This window comes from Muntiacus reevesi, chromosome 2 (genome assembly GCF_963930625.1).
Source record: "Muntiacus reevesi chromosome 2, mMunRee1.1, whole genome shotgun sequence".
NCBI lineage: Eukaryota > Metazoa > Chordata > Mammalia > Artiodactyla > Cervidae > Muntiacus > Muntiacus reevesi.
The window spans coordinates 226,289,561-226,312,762 of NC_089250.1; the positions used below are offsets into that span (position 1 = coordinate 226,289,561).

At 50.0% G+C, this 23,202-nt stretch overlaps 2 protein-coding genes across 3 annotated transcripts in view; both read right to left on the bottom strand.

The window, feature by feature from the left end:
* Window positions 1-327: 327 nt before the first annotated feature.
* C2H16orf95 (chromosome 2 C16orf95 homolog) lies at window positions 328-13,829 on the bottom strand. Its single transcript, XM_065920447.1, has 7 exons — window positions 13,618-13,829; window positions 11,562-11,616; window positions 10,697-10,837; window positions 6,637-6,783; window positions 5,747-5,783; window positions 2,567-2,777; window positions 328-574 (listed from the first exon to the last, which is right to left on the bottom strand). Exons 3-7 carry the CDS (start codon window positions 10,835-10,837, stop codon window positions 556-558), a joined length of 555 nt encoding a protein of 184 aa, XP_065776519.1. The 5' UTR covers window positions 11,562-11,616; window positions 13,618-13,829; the 3' UTR covers window positions 328-555.
* A 6,396-nt stretch (window positions 13,830-20,225) lies between these two features.
* The window catches only part of FBXO31 (F-box protein 31), a 34,392-nt gene continuing 31,415 nt past the window's right edge, over window positions 20,226-23,202 (bottom strand). For both annotated transcript variants that reach the window (XM_065925162.1, XM_065925163.1), the window contains one exon: window positions 20,226-22,335. In XM_065925162.1, the coding sequence (XP_065781234.1) occupies window positions 22,113-22,335 (223 nt within the window). In that variant the 3' untranslated portion in view covers window positions 20,226-22,112. The remainder of the gene's footprint in view (window positions 22,336-23,202) is intronic.

The following is a 23,202-nucleotide window of genomic DNA, read 5'->3' on the forward strand; positions in this document are numbered from 1 at the left end:
TAGTAGTGGCAATTGTACAACCTTGTAAATATAGCAAAAAAAAAAAAAAACCATTAAATCACTGTAAAAAAGGTGAATTTTATGGTATGTGAACGATATCTGTTTTTAAAAATACAAACTGCATACAATTTTATGTCACTTAAAGTGAGACCCACATGAAACAGATGCTAAAGCCATTTCAGGATCCTCACCCAGAGGATCTCCTGTCCTTGCAAAGGGAAGAGAAGTTCAGAGATGGCCCCCTGCCCACAGGGACACAGAGGTGGAGAACGAGTCCCACCCTCACAAAGGAAAATCTGAGGAAATCATTTTTTAAAAAGTGATCACTTTAAGAGTTTCACAAGTAACATTTATTGATCATATTCATAATGGAATCTCACCCACATTCACAGCAACTCCATTACAACTAAAAATCACCTGATGATAAATAACTTGCATTGACTGAGAGAACAGTGACTATTACAGACTCTCCCTGATTTGATGGCTTTTGTTAAAGACCTTGAGGAGGATGGACATTTTTGTTGATGTTCTTGACAGTAGTCGTTGATTCCAACTTCATACCCAAAAAAGCTGGCTAGAAAGCAAAGAGAAAGGCAATTACTAGGAATTGACCCCCAAAATGAAACCATACTGGCCTTGTAGGGCCCATGTGAGGAATCTCCCCAAGGTGGAGGGTGAAGAAAACCCCGCGGTAGAGGAGGATACACACTCAGTCACTGAGGAGCCTACGCAGAAGACAGGGAGCCACCCTGGCTGGCTCACTATCCAGGGTGGGACCTGAGGCAAGGCACTCAACCCCCTCAGCCCACTCTCCCTTCTGGACTCCAAGGAGAATGCCAGCTCTGCAGAATTGTGGAAGGAACTGAAAAAAACAAAGGCATAGCAAGTCCAGACAAGAAGGCAAGGATTGACTCATCGCTCCTCTTTCTGGGTTCCCTGTTGGGAAGGTTTGGAGCTTATCCATTCTCCTATGGCCTCTGAGTTCTAGCAAGTCTCTTCCAGGCCAGCAGATGGGCCAGCAGCTTCTGAGAGAAACTGGGTGTGCACTTTGGGGGATCTCACAAGGCACCCCACATACACCCCAGGCAGATAAGGTATTTCTCCTAACAGCTGGTTAGTGCCTGACCTCTGCCCTAAGATCCTGGCTCAGAAGCAAACACCTCCCAAAAAAGTATTAGCAATTTTCCTTTGGCCCACCTGGACCACCTATTAATACTTAACATGGACCATCTACAGACAAGTTTCTATCTTTGCTCTTCCCAGAGTGGGAACTAGGGAGTCCAACTAAATTTGACATCAAGTTGGCAAACACAAAAAGAAAGATGAAACTTAAAGAAAAACAAAGAAGGAAATCTCACAGTGCTGACCCATTCAGATCATGCAAAGCTGACAGACCCCTGGCCGGCTCCTTCCTTGGGGCACTCGCCCTGGAGAAGCTGCAACCCAGATCCACTATAGGCACTTGTATGTGAATGTGCATCATGGTGTCATATGTGACCACAGGGAGCACCCAATACTAGGAGAGTGGCCAGGCAGGATGCAGGGAGAGGAATTTCCACTTCCAGACAAGATGGAGTGACAATGACAGAGCTGGTTTCCTATCTGAACAGCTAAAAAACTGGGCAAAAGACATTTGATACTGTTTTCAGATACTGGACATTTTCTAGAACATTCCTCTTACAACTGGGTGGAAGAGACAGACAAAAAGTAAATAAGTCAATATATGTAAATTCTAATTGTGCACATTTACCTATTGATATGTATTTGCATGTCTTCTATTTACATATTGGTATGTGTTTGTATATATTTATATATAGGTGTGATGAAAGAAACAGGAAGAAGGTGGATGGGGTAGTGGCTGGGGACATGGGTAAACTGGGGCAGGGGCGTTAAGAGGAGGAGAAGGAGGAGGAGAGCTGCTACTGAGGGGACTAAAGCAAGTAACCAGGTAAGCAGAGGCCCTGCAATGAATCTGAGGTTGCCCTGGAGGCTTCCTGGGTGGTGGCAGGGGCAGAGTGGGGTCCCAGGTGAGAAATGCAGGACTGGGCAAAGCCAGGTGTGATCAAGGCTGCAGAAAGGGCTTTTCAGCATGGAGCCTTGATAGTTGGGGCTGGGCTGTGAGAGAGGCAGCAGGTTCCCCAAGGCTGTAGTGTGCTGAAACTCCAGAGAGATGGCTGGTCAGGCTGGCATAAAATCCACTTCCCACCCCAACACAACAGAAGTTTGCAGAAACTGAAACCAGTGGTCTTTGGGGGGCAGGGGAATTTAGAAACTTGAGAACAGGAAAGAGGTGAGGAAATAAAGATGGGTAGATGCTCCCCCACCATACTACTGGCCCTAACCTTGATGTATCTGGTTTGTTCTTCCCTTGCATTTTCTAGAAGGTGTGTGTGTCAGGTACGAGCAACAGTCCAGACGATGGTAACAACATAACAGGAATCAGAGCGGTGCCCACCTCTCACCCTCTGCTGAGCAACAACCAAGTTCTCTCACACGCTCAACTCAACTAAAGCCCGGGATGTAAAATAAGCCCAAGGTCACCACTGCCCCACCCACACCTGCTCACCGGATGGCCTCCATGACCCTCAGCAGAGCATGGAGGAGTGTCAGGAGGCTGAGGTTGAGGGGCAGGAGGGGGGCTGGGGGGCCTTCTGGCTGCCCCGAGGCCACCGGCCCAGCCTGGTGAAGAGCCTGGAGCTCCTGCCACTTGAGGAGATGGCACCCTTCGCCACAGATCCGCCAGCGGTTGTACCCGGAGCGCACATCCAGAGGGGCTTCTAAGGCAGAGAAAGTGAGTCAGGCCCCGAGGGGTGTGGGGACAGGGTGCTCTCGAGTCTGCACCCATGAGAGAGCCCTCGGGAAACCAGAGCAAATAAACCAGGTGTCACAGCAAGGCAGGTCGCAGTCCTGGGGTGTGGGCACTCACGCAGCACCCATGGAGATAAAGAGAGCATGGCTATGTATTTGTTTCTACAGTGATTGTGGGTCTTTGTGGCTGTGTTTTCTGAGTCTTTATCTTTTAAAGCTGCCTACTGAAATATTTATAAATGAAAGGATATGGTAGTTAGCAGTGATCTGCTCCACAGTAATCTTTTCTTTTTCCTTTTTTGGAGGGGGTATGGAGTGGGTGAAGCAGAGAAGAAACCAAATCATCCAGGAGTTGGTCAGTTGATCGTGGCTGTAGCCGAGGGAAGGGAACATGGGTTTTTTCACGGTATCTGAAATTTCCCACAATAAGCAGTAAACAACCACCACAAACACAAATGGAATTCAAACATCTCTGTCTCCTCAACGCTCTTTAGCTTTTTCAAGACCTGCTTTGGTCACATTTGACCCTCTTGATGTTATATCTCATTTATTTTTGCTATGCTGTTAATATGCTACTACTAAAAATGTACACTCTAATCATACTAATATAAAATACATTCTTAATAAATATAAACTATATTTTCTTTATAAAAAAAACTCTATCACAAGAGCATAAAGAAGAAAAGCACATGAGCCCTCTATTTACAAGATCAGAAACACAGAATTTTCTCTCGAAAATGGAAATCAGCTGGATTTGAGGCCAAAGGAACCATCTCCTATTTTTAGGTCACTCTGTATGAAGCTCAGAAGAGAGAAGGCTCCCTAACCTCCTGGTGGCAGTGAGACTGGCACTCTCACTCCCATCCTGTGAACACATTCTCATTCCTGTCCTTGAATGGGTTTGAGGCTTGAAATATTATTAACATAAATCACCTGAACTATAAAACCACGGCTGGAGTAAAAATTAATACTGATTTTTAACAGTGTTATCAATGGATGCATGATTCACTAATAAAATGACCAAGTTTTTACCCTTTCTTAAAGATGCAGAGTAGTCAAAGCCAAAAACAACCAATAAAAATAAACCACTACATTGGTGACTATACAGTGAGAAGAGCAGTTTCTCAGGGGGTTCTCATTCTACTGACACTTTTCTTAATAAAGCGATTTCTGGCTCTTCCACCTAAAACTTGAGGTAATGTGCTGCTATCTGTTTTGTTCACCGTGCACATCCCCCCCACCAAAGTCTCTCTTTGCTGGGCTGACCTGCCCCTTTTCCACCCACAGAGATTATCTGTGACTGTCAGCTCAGACACACGAAACCAACCTTCACCTCACACGAACAGAGCTTTCATTTTCAAATTGACAGTCAGTTCAATCACTCAGTCGTGTCCGACTCTGTGACTCCATGGATTGTAGCCTACCAGGCTCCTCCATCCATGGGATTTTCCAGGCAATAGTACTGGAGCAGGTTTCCATTTCCTTCTCCAAGGGATCTTCCTCACCCAGGGATCGAACCGGGGTCTCCCACATTGTAGACAGACGCTTTACCATCTGAGCCACCAGGGAAGTCCTTAAATTGACACTAGTGGAGTCCTATTGCCTAGGCTACACTGACTTGTTATTCTACGTTGCAATGTGTTGGAGGGTCGATTTCATCGTCCCTAACAGCTGTGAACTCTAGGTAGCTGGTGCCACATTTCAAATGCACCTCTATTTATGTCCATCCTCCCACCAAGAGACGCTTAAGTTGCTTCCAATTTTTTGCCAAAGAAATCACTGCTACAGACAGACATGCGTGGAGTGCCCACAGATATTACCCAGACATGGGCTTGTTGGATTAAAGATATTTCACATTATAAAATTTGATCAATAATTCCAAACCTCCTGCCAAAGGCTATGACAATTCATGCTCCTCCTAACTGTGCTTTTAAAATCAGGGAAAAGTTAAGTAGCTTCTACATGAAGAGGTGAGCATAAGAGGTAGTGGCCGCTCATTTCCCAACCACTCTACCCCGATCTGCGCACACCCAGGCTCTGGGTGGGCCACTCAAATCACCTGTGCATCACAAGAACCCCTTGTCAGACACCCAGCCTCTCTGTTTTATTCAGTTCCTCCTCCACAGAGTCCATCAAGGGCACTCACCATTCAATCTGGCCCCAGCACAGAAAGGGGAGGGTGTGATCTGACTGCACAAAACATGTCTACTCCCTTGCTCACATGCAATGCAGAGAAAGCAGACATGTCAACCATCTGTGAGGAAAAGCACCTCTGCTCATTTCAGAGATGAAGAAAGTAAAGGTGCAAGTAGAGACACCATCTCCTGGTGTACCGTGACTAAGCACATGAGTACATGCGTACATTAGGCCACATATAAGGATATGTGAACACACCTTGTCATGATTATGAACTGCACTGTGAACATGTGAATATATGCTATGCCTGTCATGAACATATGAATATATGTATACACTGTATGATAAATATATGCATAAGTGTGGTGTCATGAACATACAATGTGTCATGAATACATGAATATAGAAATATGTCAACATAGAAGCTTATACATTGTCATAAATACATATTTATATACAACACATACATACACAAGTCATATCATGAATTATAGAAGATTAGAGCTTAGAAAACACTTCAGATATCACCTAACCCCAGGTTGCAAATTGGTTTCATCCGGAGAGTCAATATTGATAACTGGTAGAGCCTGAGGCTTCTCTGGGTTCACTGGGAAAAGATGAGGGGTGACTAGTGATGCCTGGTAAGGGTAGGTGTTGGAGAAGTGGTGTGTGTGCCAGACTGTGGCCTTCTTTGTGTTATATCCATCATGACAGAAGTCTACCCCACTCCCATCATGATGTTCATGAGAATCCCACCTTCCTTGGGGAAAGGGGACAATGAGACACATGTGCATTGAGTTACCTGAGATGCCTTTAAAACTCTGCTGCCTTTTCACCACCTAAGATAAAAGATAAGAATGTGGGCAAGTGTGTCAGCCACAGTGATCCACCAAGAGGGGGGCCCAGTGATTTAGCCTGGAGACCCCCAGAAAGGGGTCCATGACCAGCTCAGAATGCAAGTTATGTTCTCTTTTTAAAAGGCCTGTAGGTTTTAATTCTGGTGACACTTTGCTACTTGGTGACAGAAAACCAGCAGATGGAATGTGGGTGAAGGCAGAAGAAGCCTCTAATTCCAGGACACTCAGAAAACAAGGGAGAGGAGTGGCTCTGGAACTGAGCTGGGCTGGACCTGGCCAACCATACCCCACCACAGCTACTGACCTAGAACCCAGAGCTGTGGAGGTAGCCAGACAGCCAAAGAGTGACCACAGACTGTTGAGCTACAGCCCCTCCCCAGAACCCTCCCTCCATGCCTGCCAGACTGGGGCTACAAGTGCAGGATGCTCAGACAGGCCGAGAGAACTGAGGTAGAGGAGAGGCAAGGAGCAAGAGGGTGCGGTGGGAAGAAAGAGGGAGGGAGGTGAGCAAGTTGGAGGAGAAGAGGGAAGAGGAAAGAATAGAGGAGGAGGAGGAAGGGCAGAAGAAATGATGGGAAAGGTGGCAGCAGACCCTCTTCAGAGTGCAGTGTATCCCACCCTTCCCAACACCACCAGGACACCTGACCTGCGCCTGCCCCAAGTACCACTTGCCTCCTGTTCTCTGTTGTCCTAGGCCACAGCCTGGAGGAGACCCCTAGACACTAATGGAGGCCACTGTGGGGAAGGAACCCAGCACCCTTCCCCTTGGCTCCGAGTCCCCCCTTGACCCGCCCCTCACTCTCAGGCCTTGTTGCCATACGAGCCTCCCTCTTACCTTCTTGTGAGACCTCAGGACCTGGGGCACCCAGTAGGGCATCACGGCCTGATCCCTAGGCATCGGGAGGTGGCCCCCAAAGCGGTGGCATGGGCAGAGGCATGCCTTGGTGGTTTTGGGAATATAAGACCGGACCATCTTTTGGATCTAACAGAGGAAGGGAAGAGAAGGTCCAAAAGGGGGTGGAGCCACACCCCAGAAAACCTCAGCCTCAGGGACGGGGCCCTGGAGAGTGCCTCTGCTATACCCCTCCCACAGTACACCCTGACTGCCCGGCTGAGGGAGCAGGTCCCCCCATCATGATATTCCCAGGGGTGGCCAGCACCCTCATTACCGACCACCTGCACATCTGCAGGGCGTGGTGCTGTGATGGGACACATGGGGGCAGTCAGGAGACCTGGCTCCGTCCTGAACCTGCTGGCCTCCAGGAGCACCCTTGCTACCACATTTAGCCCCTCTGAGCCTCAGCGACCTCAGCGAGAGAGAGGGCTCTGCCAGCACCTTGACCACACCGGTCAGAGTCTAACATGGATAGTCTTTGGTCCAGCAGTTGCACTTCTGGGACTGTATCCCGCGAAGACACATGTGCATTTGCTCAAGAACACTCAGTGCAGCACTGACTGTAGTGACCAAACAACCTGAATCTGGTTAATAAGGGACAATAAGTAATGAACATAGGGACAAATGGAATAGATGGCCTTTGGAAAGAATTATGCAGATTTGTCTGTCCTGACATACAATGAGCATAGAGATGCAATATTAAGTGAGAAATGCAGCACTGTTAATAGAGCATGCTACCATTTACATCAAAAAAATAAAAAAAAGATTATGTGTGCAGTGTTGCTTGTATATGAGTTGTGGTGGGTCAGATCCTCGCCCCAATTCCTTATCACCACCCCCAGCCTCACCCTTTGTCCTGCAATTCTGCAATTTCTTCCAGAAGAGTAGACTCTGCCCCTTGACTCTGGTCAGATCATGTACTGGACTGGCCAACAGAATAAGTAGGAAGTGACAACAGCCAGATCTGTCAGGCTGAAGGCCTCATAGGTGTCCACCTGCTCTCACATCTCGACAGTGCCTGGGACAGCCCGCTGATCCCAAGATAGGGATACCTGAGGCCAAGCTGCCAGCAGAGTGTCCCTCAGCCATATGAGCGATCACAGTGACTGCTGTATCAAGTCAGGCCTTAGGGTGACTTGTACTTTGCTAGCCAAACAACACAAGCACGGAAAACCTCCAGAAGGCCAAATGAGGACACCTCCGGAAGAGGGGCAGGACAGAGAGTTCTGTGTACCACACTCCTGCTGCACTGCGGGAATTTCCAACCATGTGCTCAGAGCTCACATTATAAAACATAATCAAAACTACTTTGAGTAACCCCTGCAACCTCCTGAGGCCGCGGGAGGACTGCACTGGAGCCTGGGTGTAAGGTGTGCTACTAAGCACAGACACTGCTGCAGGAAGGAGGAAGGGAGTCCTGGACCTCCTCCAAAGGAGACAAGACGAGGCCTAGAGACCCGGGCACCTCCCTGCACCCTGGCTCCTTGTCCCCATGGCACGGGACCCCTCTCACATAGGACCCTTTTGCCCGCCAGGATAAGGATACTCTGGCCACTGCTACCCAATCCACCCATACCTGCTGAGCCCATTCTCCATGGTAGGTGCTGCACCAGAAGCAACAAGACCCCATCCTGCCCACGGCAGCTCCCTGCACAGCACCGTCCACTGGGAAAGAAGAAACACTAGGACTCAGGGAGCAGAACTAGGAGAACATTCAGGCCAGAGAGGCAGCTAGGTGGTGATTCAAGAGAGCAACCATGCCTGCTGAGAGTCCCAAAGACATGACAAGAGAACTACCAGGGGACCCACACAGCAATCATTCCTCCTCTTGTTAAAAGAAACCAACTTTGCTTATAATGCAAAGCAGCCAGGTCAGGGATCAGCCAGTCCCACTTGCCAACAAAGGGTCTGGAGGGTAAGGTGACAAAAAAGGTTGGGCTTCTGGGAATGTTTTATCCCTGAAAAGGAGGAGAAGGGTAGGAGGTAAGCTTTTGGAAGACTCTGAAAGACTCACTTTCTGCCATGTGCATTGTCATATAAGACAGAGACCCATGGCCAACATCTAAAAACACTAGAAGTGAAAAATAACACCAACTCTACACAAAGTCTTCCTGAAAACTGAAAAGCTCTCAAAAAACTAGAAATAGAAGTGAAGTTCCTCAGCCTGATAAAAGGCAACCATGATCCACCACTGTGCTGGGGATGGGCATGCCTAAGCAAGATCCAGAAAAGGCTAAATTATTAAATTGATAATTGGACTTCATCAAAATTTTAAACTTCTGCTCTTTGAAAGACAGTGATAAGAAAATTAAAATACAAGTCAAAAACGTGGAGAAAACACTTGCAAACTAATTATCTAATAAAGAACTTGTATCCAGATATATAAAGAACTCTCAATACTCAGTAATTAAAAAAAAAGCAACACAACTTTTTTAATGGGCAAAATACTTGAACAGACACAAATCAAGTAAGATATGCATATGGTAAAAATATACGAAGAGATGATAAACATCATTAGTTGTTGTAGAAATGCACAAGTTAAAGCCTCAATGAGAGGAAATTCCCTAGTGGTCCAGGGATTGGGACTCTGCACTTTCACTGCCTGGAGTGCAGGTTCAGTCCCTGATCAGGGAACTGAGATCCCGCCATCTTTGAAACCAAAAATTTTTAAATGTTTTAATTAAAAAGACATACAATGAGATAAACACCTATTAAGATGGCCAAAATTTAAAACACTCACAAAACCAAGTGTTCATGAAGACATGAAGGAACTGGAACTTTATACATTGTTGGGAAGATTGTAAAATGGAACAACCATTTTTAAAACACTTAACAGTTTCTTAGAAAGTTAAATATATATCTCCCATACAATGTAGCAATGCCTTTCCTAGGTGCTTGCCCAAGAAAAATGAAGGCATGTTCATACAAAGACTTATACACAAATGTTCACAGCAGCTTTATTTGTTGGGCAAAATAGAAAAAAACTGGAAATGATCCACACGTCCTTCACTGAATGAATGGTCTATCCATATAACAACACACTACTCAGCAGTAAAAAGGAATGAACTATCAATGAACACAACCATATAGAAGAATCTCAAAAATAATCAAGCTGAGTAAAAGAAGTCCCTGTAGAAGGAAATGGCAACCCACTCCAGTATTCTTGCCTGGGAAATCCCATGGACAGAGGAACCTGGTGGGCTATATATAGCCCATGGGGCTGCAAAGAGTCAGACACGACTCAGCGACTAAACCACCACCACCACAAAAGAAACCAGACCAAAAAAAGTACACGCTATATGATTTCATTTAATAAAATTCAAGGAAATGCAAATGAATCTATAATGACAGAAACAAACCCAGGGTTGCCTGGGGACTGTGGGGAGAGAGGGTTGAGTGGAATTACAAAAGAGAACAAGGAGGACTTTCCAAGTGGTTCAGTAGGTAAGAATCCACCTGCCAATGCATGATTCATGGGTTCAATCCCTGGTTCAGGAAGATTCTACAAGACAGGAAGCAACTAAGCCTGTGCACCACAACCACTGAGCCCACACTCCAGAGGCCACAAGCCGCAACTACTGGAGTCCATACTCCACAAGAGAAGTCACCGAAATGAGAAGTCTGTGCACTGCAGCTAGAGAGTAGCCCCCACTCACTCCAACTAGGGAAAAGCCTGAACACACTAATGAAGACCCAGCACAGCAAAACATAAATAAATTTTGAAAAGGGTACAAGGAAACCTTTCAGGGTTGTGTATGTGTACTGCACTATACCATTTTATACGAGGGTCTTAAGCGCCCTGGATTTTGGTATCTACATGCATCCTGGAACCAATCCCCTGTGAATATCTAGAGATGACTGTACATTATCACAATTATGGTGGTGGCTTCATTGTGCGCATATGTCAAGATTTATCAAATGGGACATTTTATATGTGTGCCATTTTATCACATGTCAAGCATATCTCCATAAATCTGAACCCCTGATTCAAGTCACCTACCTGATTTTGGGGTCTCAACGAGAGAGGGACCCAGTAAGGCAGTGCTGCCTTAGCCCTGGGCACTGGCAGGTAGCCCCCAAATTTGGCCAAGCACTCACAGCAGACGGGCTCTCGATGAAAAGTGCTGGGGACAGGGCACATCTAAGCAAGAGGCAGACAAAACAGAATTTAACGCAATGCTGTATTAGTGATGCAAGCCAAGGCAGTCTCTGAATTGGTAAATCCACACTTGGAGGGAGCAAGGTTAACACATGGCATCCAGGGCAAGGGCAGGGACAGGGGCCTCAGCTACTGCAAACTGTCCTGGGATGCTCCAAAGTCACTTGGAGGGGGACCACAGAGCCTGCAGACCCAGTGTGCTGGGATGTGCAATCACCTACAGCCACATTACCATGAGAAAGTCTTAGGTCTCTCTTTCTAAAAATGGAGAAATACAACCAACTCTAGGGTGGATGACTGCTTTCTGTGGTTATCCACGTCAGTCTGCATACAGAACTTTGTTTGCAGAACTTTCCACATCCATCCCATATGATCCCACCACACCCACAGGCAGGGGGAGAGGGAAAATCATCCTCTCCAGGAGCAGATAGAGCTGCCCACAACAGATACATTAAGGGGCAGCATTGGTTCTCCCAGGCCTCCTAAATCCCTGTCTCAAGGTATCATGAGGAACTGAGGGGCGGGGAAGGCAGTGGGTGACCCTATATAGAGATTTGGGGGCTTGTATGGCCCCTTAAACCATGGACCCCACTGGCTGACACACCCTCTCATGAGATGCTGCTTCTGGACCCACATTTTCTGCTCTACTCCCCACCAAAGGTCATGTCAGGATTGGGGCAAAGTATTTGAGGTTTGCTTTCCTTACCGAATGATCGATGCAACACACGTCTTTCCCAAAGGCTGGAAATGTGCTTCTTTTCCTAGAAAAGAAGAAGGCTTAGAAAGTTCTTTGTGTATATTGGAGGCAGGGATGCTAGTGTGAGAGCCTGAGCCAGCCTGGCTCATATCATTAAACCCCAAGAGTGGAAAGTCAAAGTGAAAGTTTAGTTGTTCAGTCGTGTCCAACTCTTTGCGACCCCAAGCAGTGTAGCCTACCAGGCTCCTCTGTCTATGGAATTTTCTAGGCAAGAGTAATAGAGTGGGTTGCCATTTCCTTCTCCAGAGAATCTTCCCAACCCAGGGATCGAACTCAGGTCTCCCACATTGTAGGCAGACGCTTTACTGTCTGAGCCACCAAGGAAGTCCTAGTCAACTGCCTCCCAAGAGTGGAAGGGGTCATCATTCTGAGCGTAAGAGGGGGCAGAGGGTGATAACAGAAGCAGGTAGATATACACTCATGTGCTAAGGTCTAAGGGTTCCCATATGTCAAGTTGTTGTGGAATCCTGCATCCCCAAAGGGTTTAGCTGGAATCAGCCTGGGTCAGGAAGATCCCCTGGAGAAGGAAATAGCAACCCACTCCAGTATTCTTGCCTGGAGAATCCCATGAACAGAGGAGCCTGGCAGGCTACAGTCCATGGGGTCGCAAGAGTCGGATATGACTTAGCGACTAAACCACCACCACCAGGCACACTTCAGCTAAACCTATACTAGGACCTTTGGGAAAGACAAGAACATCCCAACCTGGTGAGAACTTTCCAAGATGTGTAGCTGCTAACCACAGCACATGCTTTATCATACACCCTGAGCTTACTTAGAATTCTGAAGGAAAATACTGTCAAAACCGTACATCTAAGGAAATTCTTTGCAGTAAAAAAACAACTGGGTGCTTTGTCTCTTGGGATGACAAAGCATTTGGAACTACACAGATTCTGTTACTCTTCCCCATTCTCCCCACAACAAATTGCTAGTATGTTGGCCACCATACGGAGAGTGTCCAGTGAGCATAAATCCAAAACAAAGCAAAACTTCCAGCTTTCCTAATAGCATATGTAACATGGAAATGGTAACAGTGATATCATCATAATAATCACTATTTTGTTATCTATTTACAGTAATAGCTTCAGGTCACAGAGCTCAACTCCCACACCTGATCCTTGACAACATAGAATGTGGGATATTGCCCTGCACAGCACCCAAGCCCCCTAACAGTCAGAAGAGCATTGTTATTTCCTTTGTGGAGGCCAAATCTCTAGCCCAGAAGGTGAAGCCACATAGTCCCAGAGACTGACTCAGAATGTCATAACCCAAGTCAATTCAATGAAACTCATTCTCCTTGTTGTTGTTCAGTTGTGTCCGACTCTGCAACCCCATGGTGCAGTATGTCAGGCTCCCCTCATTCTGGGGCTTTGTGTTAAAATAACTAGGAAAGGAAATTTCCTTTTCTGTTGAAGTTGTAAGATCTTTTCCAGAGGTCTTGGTGGTCATTTTGCCCCCGGAGGGGAAGAAAACAAAGCTGAAAGATGGAGACAACAGTCCCTGACCACAGTCCTTAAGCATCTGTGTACATTGGTTCCTGACGACTTACACCCGACAGTCGCAATTAGTCAATGAATTGCCTTTCCTGCTTATATGATATAGTGTGGTGTCTTTCCTACCTACCTTTTACAAGCTACTATGGGACGGGGTGACCTGAGGCTACTGGGGCTCCCCAGGTGACTCAGGGTCCAGGTTCCCTCAGATGACTCTGGGTCCAGGGCCCCCAGGTGACTTTATATCTGGGCACCCCTAAGTGACTCAGGGTCTGTGGCCTCCCAGTGGACTCGAGGTCCAGACCGCCTCAGGTGACTCAGGGTCTCGGGTGCCCCAACTGACTCAGGGTCGGTGTTCCCCAGATGACACAGGTCCCGGGGCCCCCTCAGATGACTCAGGGTATGAGTTCCCCTCAGGTGACTCGGGGTGTGGGGCGCCCCAAGGTGACTCGGGTGCCAGGCCCCTTGTGTGGCGCGGCGGCCCAGCGTGCAGGACTGAGGGAGGCACCTGCCTGTCATGACGCGCTTGGGATGAGTGCCCGCTGACAGACCGAACGGACACCCGAGAGCTCCCAGAAATGCCCGCCACGATTCTCCTAAGTTATGGTGAGGGCGGTGACGAAGCTCAAGATGACAGCCGTGACGAAAGTCGGGGCTGGCTCACGCGTGTCACTCCTCCTTCGGGCCCGCTCCTCACACAGCCCCTCACACCGCCCCGTCAGTCCCCGGGGCCGCCCTCGACCTCGAAAGGCCCACCTCTTCCGCCCTCCCGCTCCTCTGAGGCCAGGCTCTTCCGGCGACAGGTCTCTATTAGCTGTCGATTGGCTCTCTATTAGCCAATAAGATGCTTCATTCTATACATGTTTACTTATCTGGCATCTGATTGGGCTCTGAAGGCACAGGGCTCTGAGTCAGCGGAGCGGGGAGGGGTAGGGAGTGGGCCGGGGGCGGGTCGGGGGCGGAGCGGAGGTCGGGCTAGGCTCAGGTTAAGACTTTTCGGTTGTGGTCTGGACCTGGCCCAGGTGGGCGTCGGCCTCGGAAGACACACCTTTCCCCGCCAGATCCCGGGAAAACCCACTTACCATTTCCTGCAGACGGGCCTGCGGGGCTGCAGGGCACAGTAGACAGGGTATCTGTTCCCTGGAAGGAGAGAAAGAGGTGCGCGACGCGGCCCCAGGGCCCATTCGAGAACCGCGGAGCATCTCGGCAGGAATGTGTACCACGCAGGACCTGGGACGTATTTGTATTTTAAGTCTTTCATTGCTTTTCTGACGCTGAGATTTAACTGGGCGCCTTGCCTGACACTGGCTGAATCGGACTCATATTGTGATTTTTGAGAACGTGTGTTTCTGAAGCAACCGAGGGTTCGAAGGCCGTGGAATTCAGAACAACTGATTATAGTATCTCTTGGAAACAAACTTTTCAGTGTTTGCTTTCTTTTTCTTTTTGGCCACACCTCAGCTTGTGAGATTTCAGTTCCCTGACCAGGGATTGAATCCCAGCCCCAGCAGTGAAAGGCCGGAATCCTAACCTCTAGACCACTAAGGAACTCCCTTTCTTTGCTGACTTTAATATTCTCAATTAATACTAATACTTGATCAAACCTTCATAAGCAACGGTAGCCCTTGTGGGCCACATTTCCATGTGCTGCGATCTAACCATGGATAAACAGGATTTCCCAGGCACTACTCGGGTTTCATGGCTCTTTTATTAAACTGGTAGGTTCATGACCTATGAACAGGGCTGAGCTTCCAGCCAGTTCCCACCTTGCAGGCTCTCCTGGCTAGCACCCATGCTGATTGGGCAGCACCCCCATTATATTAGCTGCTAATTATTTATTTTATTCTGTCTTTTAGCTGCGAGTTATTTTGGACACCACTACCTGTGTATCTGTATAAATAATGTCAGCACTGGTCTCTTAATAGCTAATGACAAAATTTATCGAGGAATCTCACCATTAGCCTAGTATTTTATTTATAGCTGTCTTGTCTCTGCCAACCTTGGAGGGCCCTTGGGATTCCTTGCCATCTCTATTCTCCTGAGTTATCGTGGTAACACAGAAGACAGGTTTATGCCCCCCAAGCCCTGCAGAAGCACTGGCGCTCACCACTCGTGACACTGTCATGCCATTTCACATCAAGTGCAACTCATCACCATTTCCACCAAAAATGGCTAAAATTAAAAGGACTGACAGTACCAAGTTTGTGGAGGGTGTGGCAGCTGGAACCCTCACACCTTACACAACAGATTAAAACCATAAAGGCAAACTGGCAGTATTTACAATATCTAAACGTGTGAATATCCTGTGACCAAGCAATTCCCCACCCCAGGTAATCACCCAAGATAATAGAGCTTATGTCCACCAGAAGACACCAACAAAAACACACACAGTGCCAGCCCAGCCAGCACCTGGAGGACAGCCACTTTTCACTCCTTCACACGTATCCATGTGAGAACAGATATCTGTATCTTTGAGAACATTCCTAAAAAAGCATGTATTGCTGGTAAGCCAGAGAACAACCAAAAAGTTGTGGTTTGGTTTTGAGGTTGGCTTGTTATTTCAGGATCATCTTGCCTAACTGACCTGTGACAGTTTTCACAAACCTAAATCCTGTGGGTTAAGTGAAACCATGATTTTCAAATAAAGTCTAAGCCAGAACTGTAATTTTTAAGTTCTCATGTCCCATGACTTTTGGGTCTCTCTGAGGTTGAACCCAAGCTCAACCTCTTGCACAGTGGTTCAGGTCAAGATTACACCAGGCGCCACCACCATCACAGCCCTGAATACAGGACTCACTATTTTACCCAGATGGGGGCCCTGCATGATGTGACAGGTTCCCACTGGTGACCGGCATGCCATCAACTCTGCTGCCCCCAACCTTACCCTTTTCCTGTAGGCCCACAGGCTTCATCATCACCCCACCAACCGTGACACCTAGACTTCTCTCTCCGGCGGCTGTGACAGCAGCGTCTTGGCCTCTCCTCCCTCCTTCACTGTGAGCTCCTGCAGTCTGCTGGGGGGACACAGGACCACTGTCATCCTTCTCTCACTGTCATCGGGGCACTATAAAATGGCACGGCCAGGCCAGGCCAGGAAAGTCTTCTCATTCCCAACTGCCTGTGTCACTGTCTCACCCCCCACCCCCAAGGTGCCAGGGACCCCGTTCTAGCACTCGTCCTGAGATCACCAAAGCATCCTCTAGGAGAGGCTTCCACACCGTTTCCCCCACACTCATGGCAGCCCGTGGGAGCTTGCCTTCCAATAGAATTGTGGAACTCTGTGAACAGGAGAGACATTCCGTGGTGAGGCGGCCATCCACCCAGGCTCCCACGCCCACACAGACCCACGCAAACACTTTGTCGTTGTTCAGTTGCTCAGTCGTGTCCGACCTTGCGACCCCATGAACTACAGCACACCAGGCTTCCCTGTCCTTCACTGTCTCCCGGAGTTTGCTCAAACTCATGTCCATTGAGTCGGTGATGCCATCCAACCATCTCATCCTCTGCTGCCCCCTTCTCCTTTTGTCTTCAATCTTTCCCCGCATCAGGATCTTTCCCAGTGAGTTGGCTCTTCTCATCAGGTGGCCAAAGTACTGGAGCTTCAGCTTCAGCTCAGTCCTTCCAATAAATATTCAGAGTTGATTTCCTTTACGATTGACTGTCCAAGGGATTCACAAGAGTCTTCTCCAGCACCACAGTTTGAAAGCACAAATGTGTTATCATATGTATAAACTATGTGGCATTAAAACTTCATGGGGGATATTAGGGGAAAAATGTCTACAATGGCTCTTTGGAAGGAGATGATAGTGAATGAAAGAAGCCAGGTTAAAAGAGCTACATACTAAGTAATTCCATTTATTGGACATTCTAGGAAAGGCCAAATGATAGGGATGGAGAACAGAGAAGGAGTTTAAGAAGGGGCAGAACCAGGGATTTTGAAGAGGATGGAACATTCTATATCCTGACTGTGGTGCCTGTTCACAGCTCTGTGTGTTGGTAAACTTACACTAAAGATTTACATAAATCACATCTCAAAGAACCTAGCCAAGAAATAAAAAAGGACAGCCCAACCATTCCCACAATAGTGCTGAGCTATCAGCCCTCCTTCCCCCAAGCTTCCTCTCCTGGGAAGGAGCCTGAGAGGCAGCCTTTCATCACTTAGGGATTTTCAAGTCAAATTAGGGGGAAAAGTCTGAAAACTTTACCCTTGAGGCATATCTTCGTTGGTTTCACTTTGCTGGCTGGGGTCATGCAGCATGCAGTGACCCGAAGGGCCCACTAGAGGGTGGGCTATAAAGGGACCTGGTCTCAGGGAGCAAAAGCCCCCAGGCCCGCCAAAGCAGCCTCCGGCAGTGGGGAAGGGTGAGCTCGGTGCCTTCGGGGATGGGAAACGAAGCAACGCCCCAGATGGAGGGCGGAACTCAGCCCCAACCCTTCTCAGGAATCCAGGCCCAGCTGGATGGGAACGTGATGTAGTTTTACTTTCTACACTATTTGAATTTTTCACAAGAATATTACTTTTGTAAACAGGTGAAAATAATACATAAACGAGCTCCTCAACTGTCTGCTCAGCCACTGAGCACATCTCTGCCCTTATCTATCCCGCCCTTCTGTTCTCAGAAATGGCACCTTACTTAGACTTCAGACTAAGAGAACCCACTGCAGCCCTACCCTTGGGGAGAGGGTACAGGTCCCAGACCAAAGGGAGGGATACAGGGGCCTACCATTGTCTGGGTTCCCAAGGGTCACTCACCACTCTGTTCCATAAAGAGGAAAATCACAACTATCAAGACTGGATGTAAGAAGCACAGACCCCTCCGGGAGGCCCCACCCCCACACTGGTGACCCAGTCCTCTCTGTCGACCAACAACCGCTCTCCTGTGATTGGCCCCTGCCCACATCCAGAGTCCATGTCACTTAGAGCTCCAGGCTCCATCTGAATCATATCCCAAAAGAAACAAATTACAAAGCACACAAGATTTCAAAAACTGTTTTATGGAGAAACAGCACCCCAAGGTTGTCAAGTCCAGGTCACAAGTCAGAGCTTCCTGGGGGCCTGACCTTGCCCCACCCGACAAGCCCGAGCAGATGCCTGAGAGTGATCACAGTCTCCATCTCAACTGTTGTCTTCATTACTTGGGGGGTGGAGTTTCAAGATCAAACAGGATGAATGTTTTTCTTCTCCAAGCAGGCTTCATGATCTCAAACAACAACCAAAATTAGAATTAGGCTAAAAAAAAAAAAAAAAACAGGCAAAAGGTTCTCATCCCTTCGCGTGTTCTGGCAGGTCTCCCTGCAAGCACAGAAAGGACCCAAAAGGTTACTTTTCTGCTGGAGCCTCAGATGTCACTGCTGGTGACCCTAGGCCCCAGAAGGCTGGCCTGCCAGCCGCTGAGCTGTAAATGACACAGGCCTCCATGTGGTTCCCACTCACATTATCAGGCAAACTGACGGCATGTGGCTTTCTTCTCTGTCTAAATAGTTCTGAGAACGTACAAAATACACCGCAGATCTTCTCCCAAAAGTGAAGACAGAGAAGTTATCCTCTGTTATGAACTCCGTGAATTGGGGCATCTTACCCTCAAGGCAGGTGAGGGTTACATGAGAACACTCACATGAGAATTCTTAAAAGTTAAAATATGAAAGTATCCCGGAGAACACAGCTACCAAGTCACAGTCAGGTGCTCCCAGTTCACACTCGAGATACCACACTCACGAGGCCAGGGAATTCCCCAAATGACAAGGGGCTGAGCAGTTTTCTGACCCACTCTAGCTCGGCTCATGAGCACTAAAGAGACCTCTCAGCAGCAGTGGGAGAAAGCCCAGGCAACCTGAAAAGCGAAGGTAGTCTTGAAGTGTCAGACAAGAGGGTGGCTGGCTGAGGGAGGGGTCTGGCTGTCTGGGAATGACGCCAAACTGTCAGTGAGAAAGTCAGGCAGGACAGCTTCACCTCTGAGCTTGTTCTGCAGGCAGTGGGAATGTAGCTAGTTAGACAGCTGTACGCTCTCCCACCCTCCTCATCAGCCAGGGACACAGGTACCCTGAACAGAGTGGGGACACCAGGCCTGGTGTCAGGGCCAGAGGGGACAAGGGGAGGAGCCGGGCAGCAGCGGCCTGGAGCACCAGCCACAGTGAGCTGGACTGTCCCACAGGAAGGGCCAGGGCCAGGCTAGGAAGGGAGGCTCCAGTCTGAACCGACGGAGGAAGGAGATTGAAACCCTCCCACCACAATGCCCCTAAACCTGTTCACACCCAGCATTAGATGCTGGAGCTCTGAGCCCTGGGAGGCACAGGGGGAGGGCGAGGAACAGATCTGGGTATAGTGCCAGGCCTACATCACGAAGCCAAAAAAATAAGGTCATTTGCCACAACCTCACACCAAACACCTCCAGCCCCAAAATGAAGAATCCCCATGACCTGTGTCTGAAATCTCCAATCACGTTTCTAATCGACTCCCAGAGCGTGGAGCTCTCCAAGTATGCTAGTTAGACAGCCTAGTTTGCAGAGAGGTACCCAAGCTTTCCTCTACCCCATACCCAACCTCACGGCAGCAAAAGTGGCAGTGAAGGTGATGCCCACCATGGGGAACATCCAAAGGCCGCCCGAGGTCCACCTGCCACCCCCAGATCAAGCCCCACAGGAGCATGGCCAGCCCCTAACCTGGGTCATTAGAGATCCCCATTGGAACCGGCTTTATCCAAAGCCTCAGACAACACCCTCAGCCTTTTTGAATCCTTGCCCACAGTGAGTTAACTGGTTGGAAGTTCCCTTCCTGGGCCAGCTGACCGTCCACCATGAGGGGGAGCGGCCGGTACTGGATTTATGCACAGAACCGCCACTGTCCACGCACCTCACCTACAGAACTGGGAACTGGGGCTTCCAGAACTGGAAACTAAGTACAGTTGAGAGACTAGGAGACCTCGGGGTGAATGACAAGCCCACGCCCTTCACTCCTGCTGCCCTGCCCGGCGACACCCAGGCCGCTGCCACCCACAGGCCCCCCCCCACCACACCGACACCTGAGACTGAGGCCAACATGAACGCAGCCAGCAGCCCAGGGTTATTTTAGTCGCTGTTAGCGGCAACCATGCGTAGGCCAGACACTAGAGGCAGGACAGCATTTAGTTTGGGGTTGGTTTTTAATCAGAAGTGCTCATCTTTACAATGCTGGGGGCCTCATACAGAGACAGTCCCTTAGCTCTGGGTAAAACACGCATTTTCTTGATTTCATTTAAACAGTGGTGAAACCGAGAGAGGAACAGCCGAGCGCCCAGCTGTCCTCTGTTTTCACTGTCCTCAAGGCTTTGTGGCTGCACCATTGGGGACAGCCACACTTGGCACAAGAGAAGAACAGCCACGCTGTGAGAGGGGGGAGGGCGAAAGGCTTTGAGGCTCAGTCCTGCAAGATGCAGAGACTGGGACCACGTCCCCACCTGACCGCGGGTCCTGCTGGAAGGATCTGGGAGGTGTGCAGTGGTGTCTCTAATGAGACTCGGCTGACGGTGCCTGGCGATGGCCCAGGGTGGACCCCAGAGTCCCGGTCCTGGGAAGCCTAGTTTGCATTTCAGGGCCATGCCCAGAGCTTGTTGCTTCTGGGCAGCAAAGGAAGGAAGGCCCAAGTAGCCAAATGGACTGAAGCTGGGTCTGAAGTTATTTGAGAAAAGAGCTGGTCAGGAAGAACTCTACCAGGAAACAGAGGACACGTTTCATGGGGCACCTCAGGTTGGGCTCTACATGAAGGCACCACAGAGCTGCCCCCTCCCTGGGGCACCCAACAAGGACAAGCAGCTGGGACGCGACAGTCCATCCACCCCGGGGAGCCACCGGCCCTGGCAGGCAGGTGCAGTGATGCTTGGCAGGTGGCAGGGAGGGCTGAAAAGAGCTCCGGCAGGTCTGTGCCCAGGCACACGGGGCTCCGTTCTTCAGGGGATGGCAAGATCAGGTCTCGTGGTGGTTCCCAAATGCAGGGGTCAACACAACAACGGGGACAGTGCCAGTAGAAGGGTCAGCGCCCGGCGTCTCCATGCTGGAGGGGCCTGGTCCCCTGACACTTCCAGAAAGCTGCCCTCTCCCCTGCAGAGGGGCGTCAAACACCTGGCATGACCCCTCCCAATGTTTTGCCCCTTTCAAGAGTGGCACCTCGTAAACCACGCAGGGGAGCAGACGTGGGTCATCTCCGAGAGGCCCTGTCCCCAGTTCTGAGACTGGCGGCTGCAACTCGCGGTCTCACACCAGTGAGGGTGGGGTGGGGGAGCAGGAAGGGCGCCCAGTGACTGCCTGTCCGAACAGCTGCAGTGCAGTTCTCGGTTCTAAACCTGAGAGAGGCCAGGCAGGCACCCAGTGCTGCAGGGACCAGGGCCGGGCGGTGCTGGACCAGGGCCACCGAGCTACTGGACAGTCTGCAGTGGGCATCTCCTCGTGACCCGTATCACCGGCCCCATTTCACTGATCTTGGAAACTGAGATTGGAGTGACGTGCATTTGTCCAAAATCCAAGTGAGTAGGTGGAAAAGTGGGTCTCGAGCCCCACACCCCATCTCCCTGGAGCTCCTATTCCACACACAGTGCCCCCACCTGCCCAGGCTGCATGGAAGCCACCGTGGCCCTCCGGCTTGCTCCCTGCAGAGGGGATGGTGGAGCCAGCACGCCTCCCCTAGGACCCCTTCCATGAGCTGGAGGCAGCAGACCACGCATGCGGAGTGACCCTCCCTGGAGGAGGACTGTGTTCTCCCTAGAAAACGGCCAGTCTCTCCAGTTCAGTCCCTACACGCCCCGTGGCCCGTCCTCCAGGTCAGTTTGTTCTGGTTCTGTTGTTTTTTTCAAGACATGCTCAGCCCTCCTGTTGCTACTGGCGGATATGCAGGCGTGCGGTGCGCTCCATGGAAAGCATCTGGGCGGCCACGCCAAGGCTCCTGCGAGTAGGGGGGTGTCGGGTGTTGACCGAGTCCCCCCGAGCGCATGCTGCTGCCCTCCCGGCCCCGAGTCGCCCGCCGTGGGGAGGCGGACCATCAGGAGGTGAGGGACTGGATGTTCTTGAGCATCTCCTCAAAGGCCTGCGGGGATGGGGCGTCTGCGTTCCGGAAGGCGGCCTGGACCCTGCTGTAGAGGCTGAAGGACTTCAGCTCCAGCCAGATGAACCCGAAGCGGTCCTCGTCGAATAAGACAAAGACCCCAGGGGTGCGCTCAGGGCTGGTGAAGCCATGGCCGGCGATGAGGCCAGTGCCGTAGAAACTGAACAAAAATAAGAGAGTGTTGGGACAGAGGGTGAGTGGGGCCCTTGAAGGCGCACGGTGGCCCAGGCCCATCACCTCATGGTCCAGGACATTCTGGAACACCCCGTCCCCCCGACATCCTATGTGAGCCACGTCCACCATCCTCCAACAGCGGGCAATCCACGGAGTCAGCTGGTGGGCTCGGCACCCTCAGGGAGGCTGGCATTCACTTAGAGGGCATGAGCAGGCCTGCTGCTTCACCCCAGACATCTGGGCTCACCCCGCTGACTGCGGCTCTCCACCAACTCACCCAACGAAAGGACGAGGGTCCCAGGCAGCTCCCCCCCATACTGCTGCCCCAAAGTGCACATCTTCATGGCACAGACCCAGGCAACAGAAATCTCAGTTCCTGGGATAGTCACGTGCACATGTGAACAACTCAAATGTAGTCAATGACTTATCAGTATGTAAAAAGCAAAACTTGCAAATACCCATTACAGCCACATTTGGAGACTTGGGCTCTAATGCGTTTATGTCTTTCTTACAAAGAACTCAGCGTTTCTGACAGATGACGAGGAGTTAGGACTGGCCTGACCCTCCTGTTGTGTGGAATGATGCCCAGGACCCCACCTCTGCCTGCCGCACTGAGGCTCTGCTGGGCGGGAGGGGACAGCAGCCCTGCGCCTGAGGGCCCGCGGTTCTGATGGCTTCTGGGCACCAAGTTTGGACACACAGACACATGTGCTGCACAGGCTTTGCAGCAGGGCCAGGGGACACACGCACCCCTCCCAGCTGAGCCCCTAACACTCAGCTTGGGGTGGAGACGCTCTGGTGACATAGCCGGGGCTGGACCAGAGCTTCCAGGCCGGCTCTGCCCGAGGGTTCT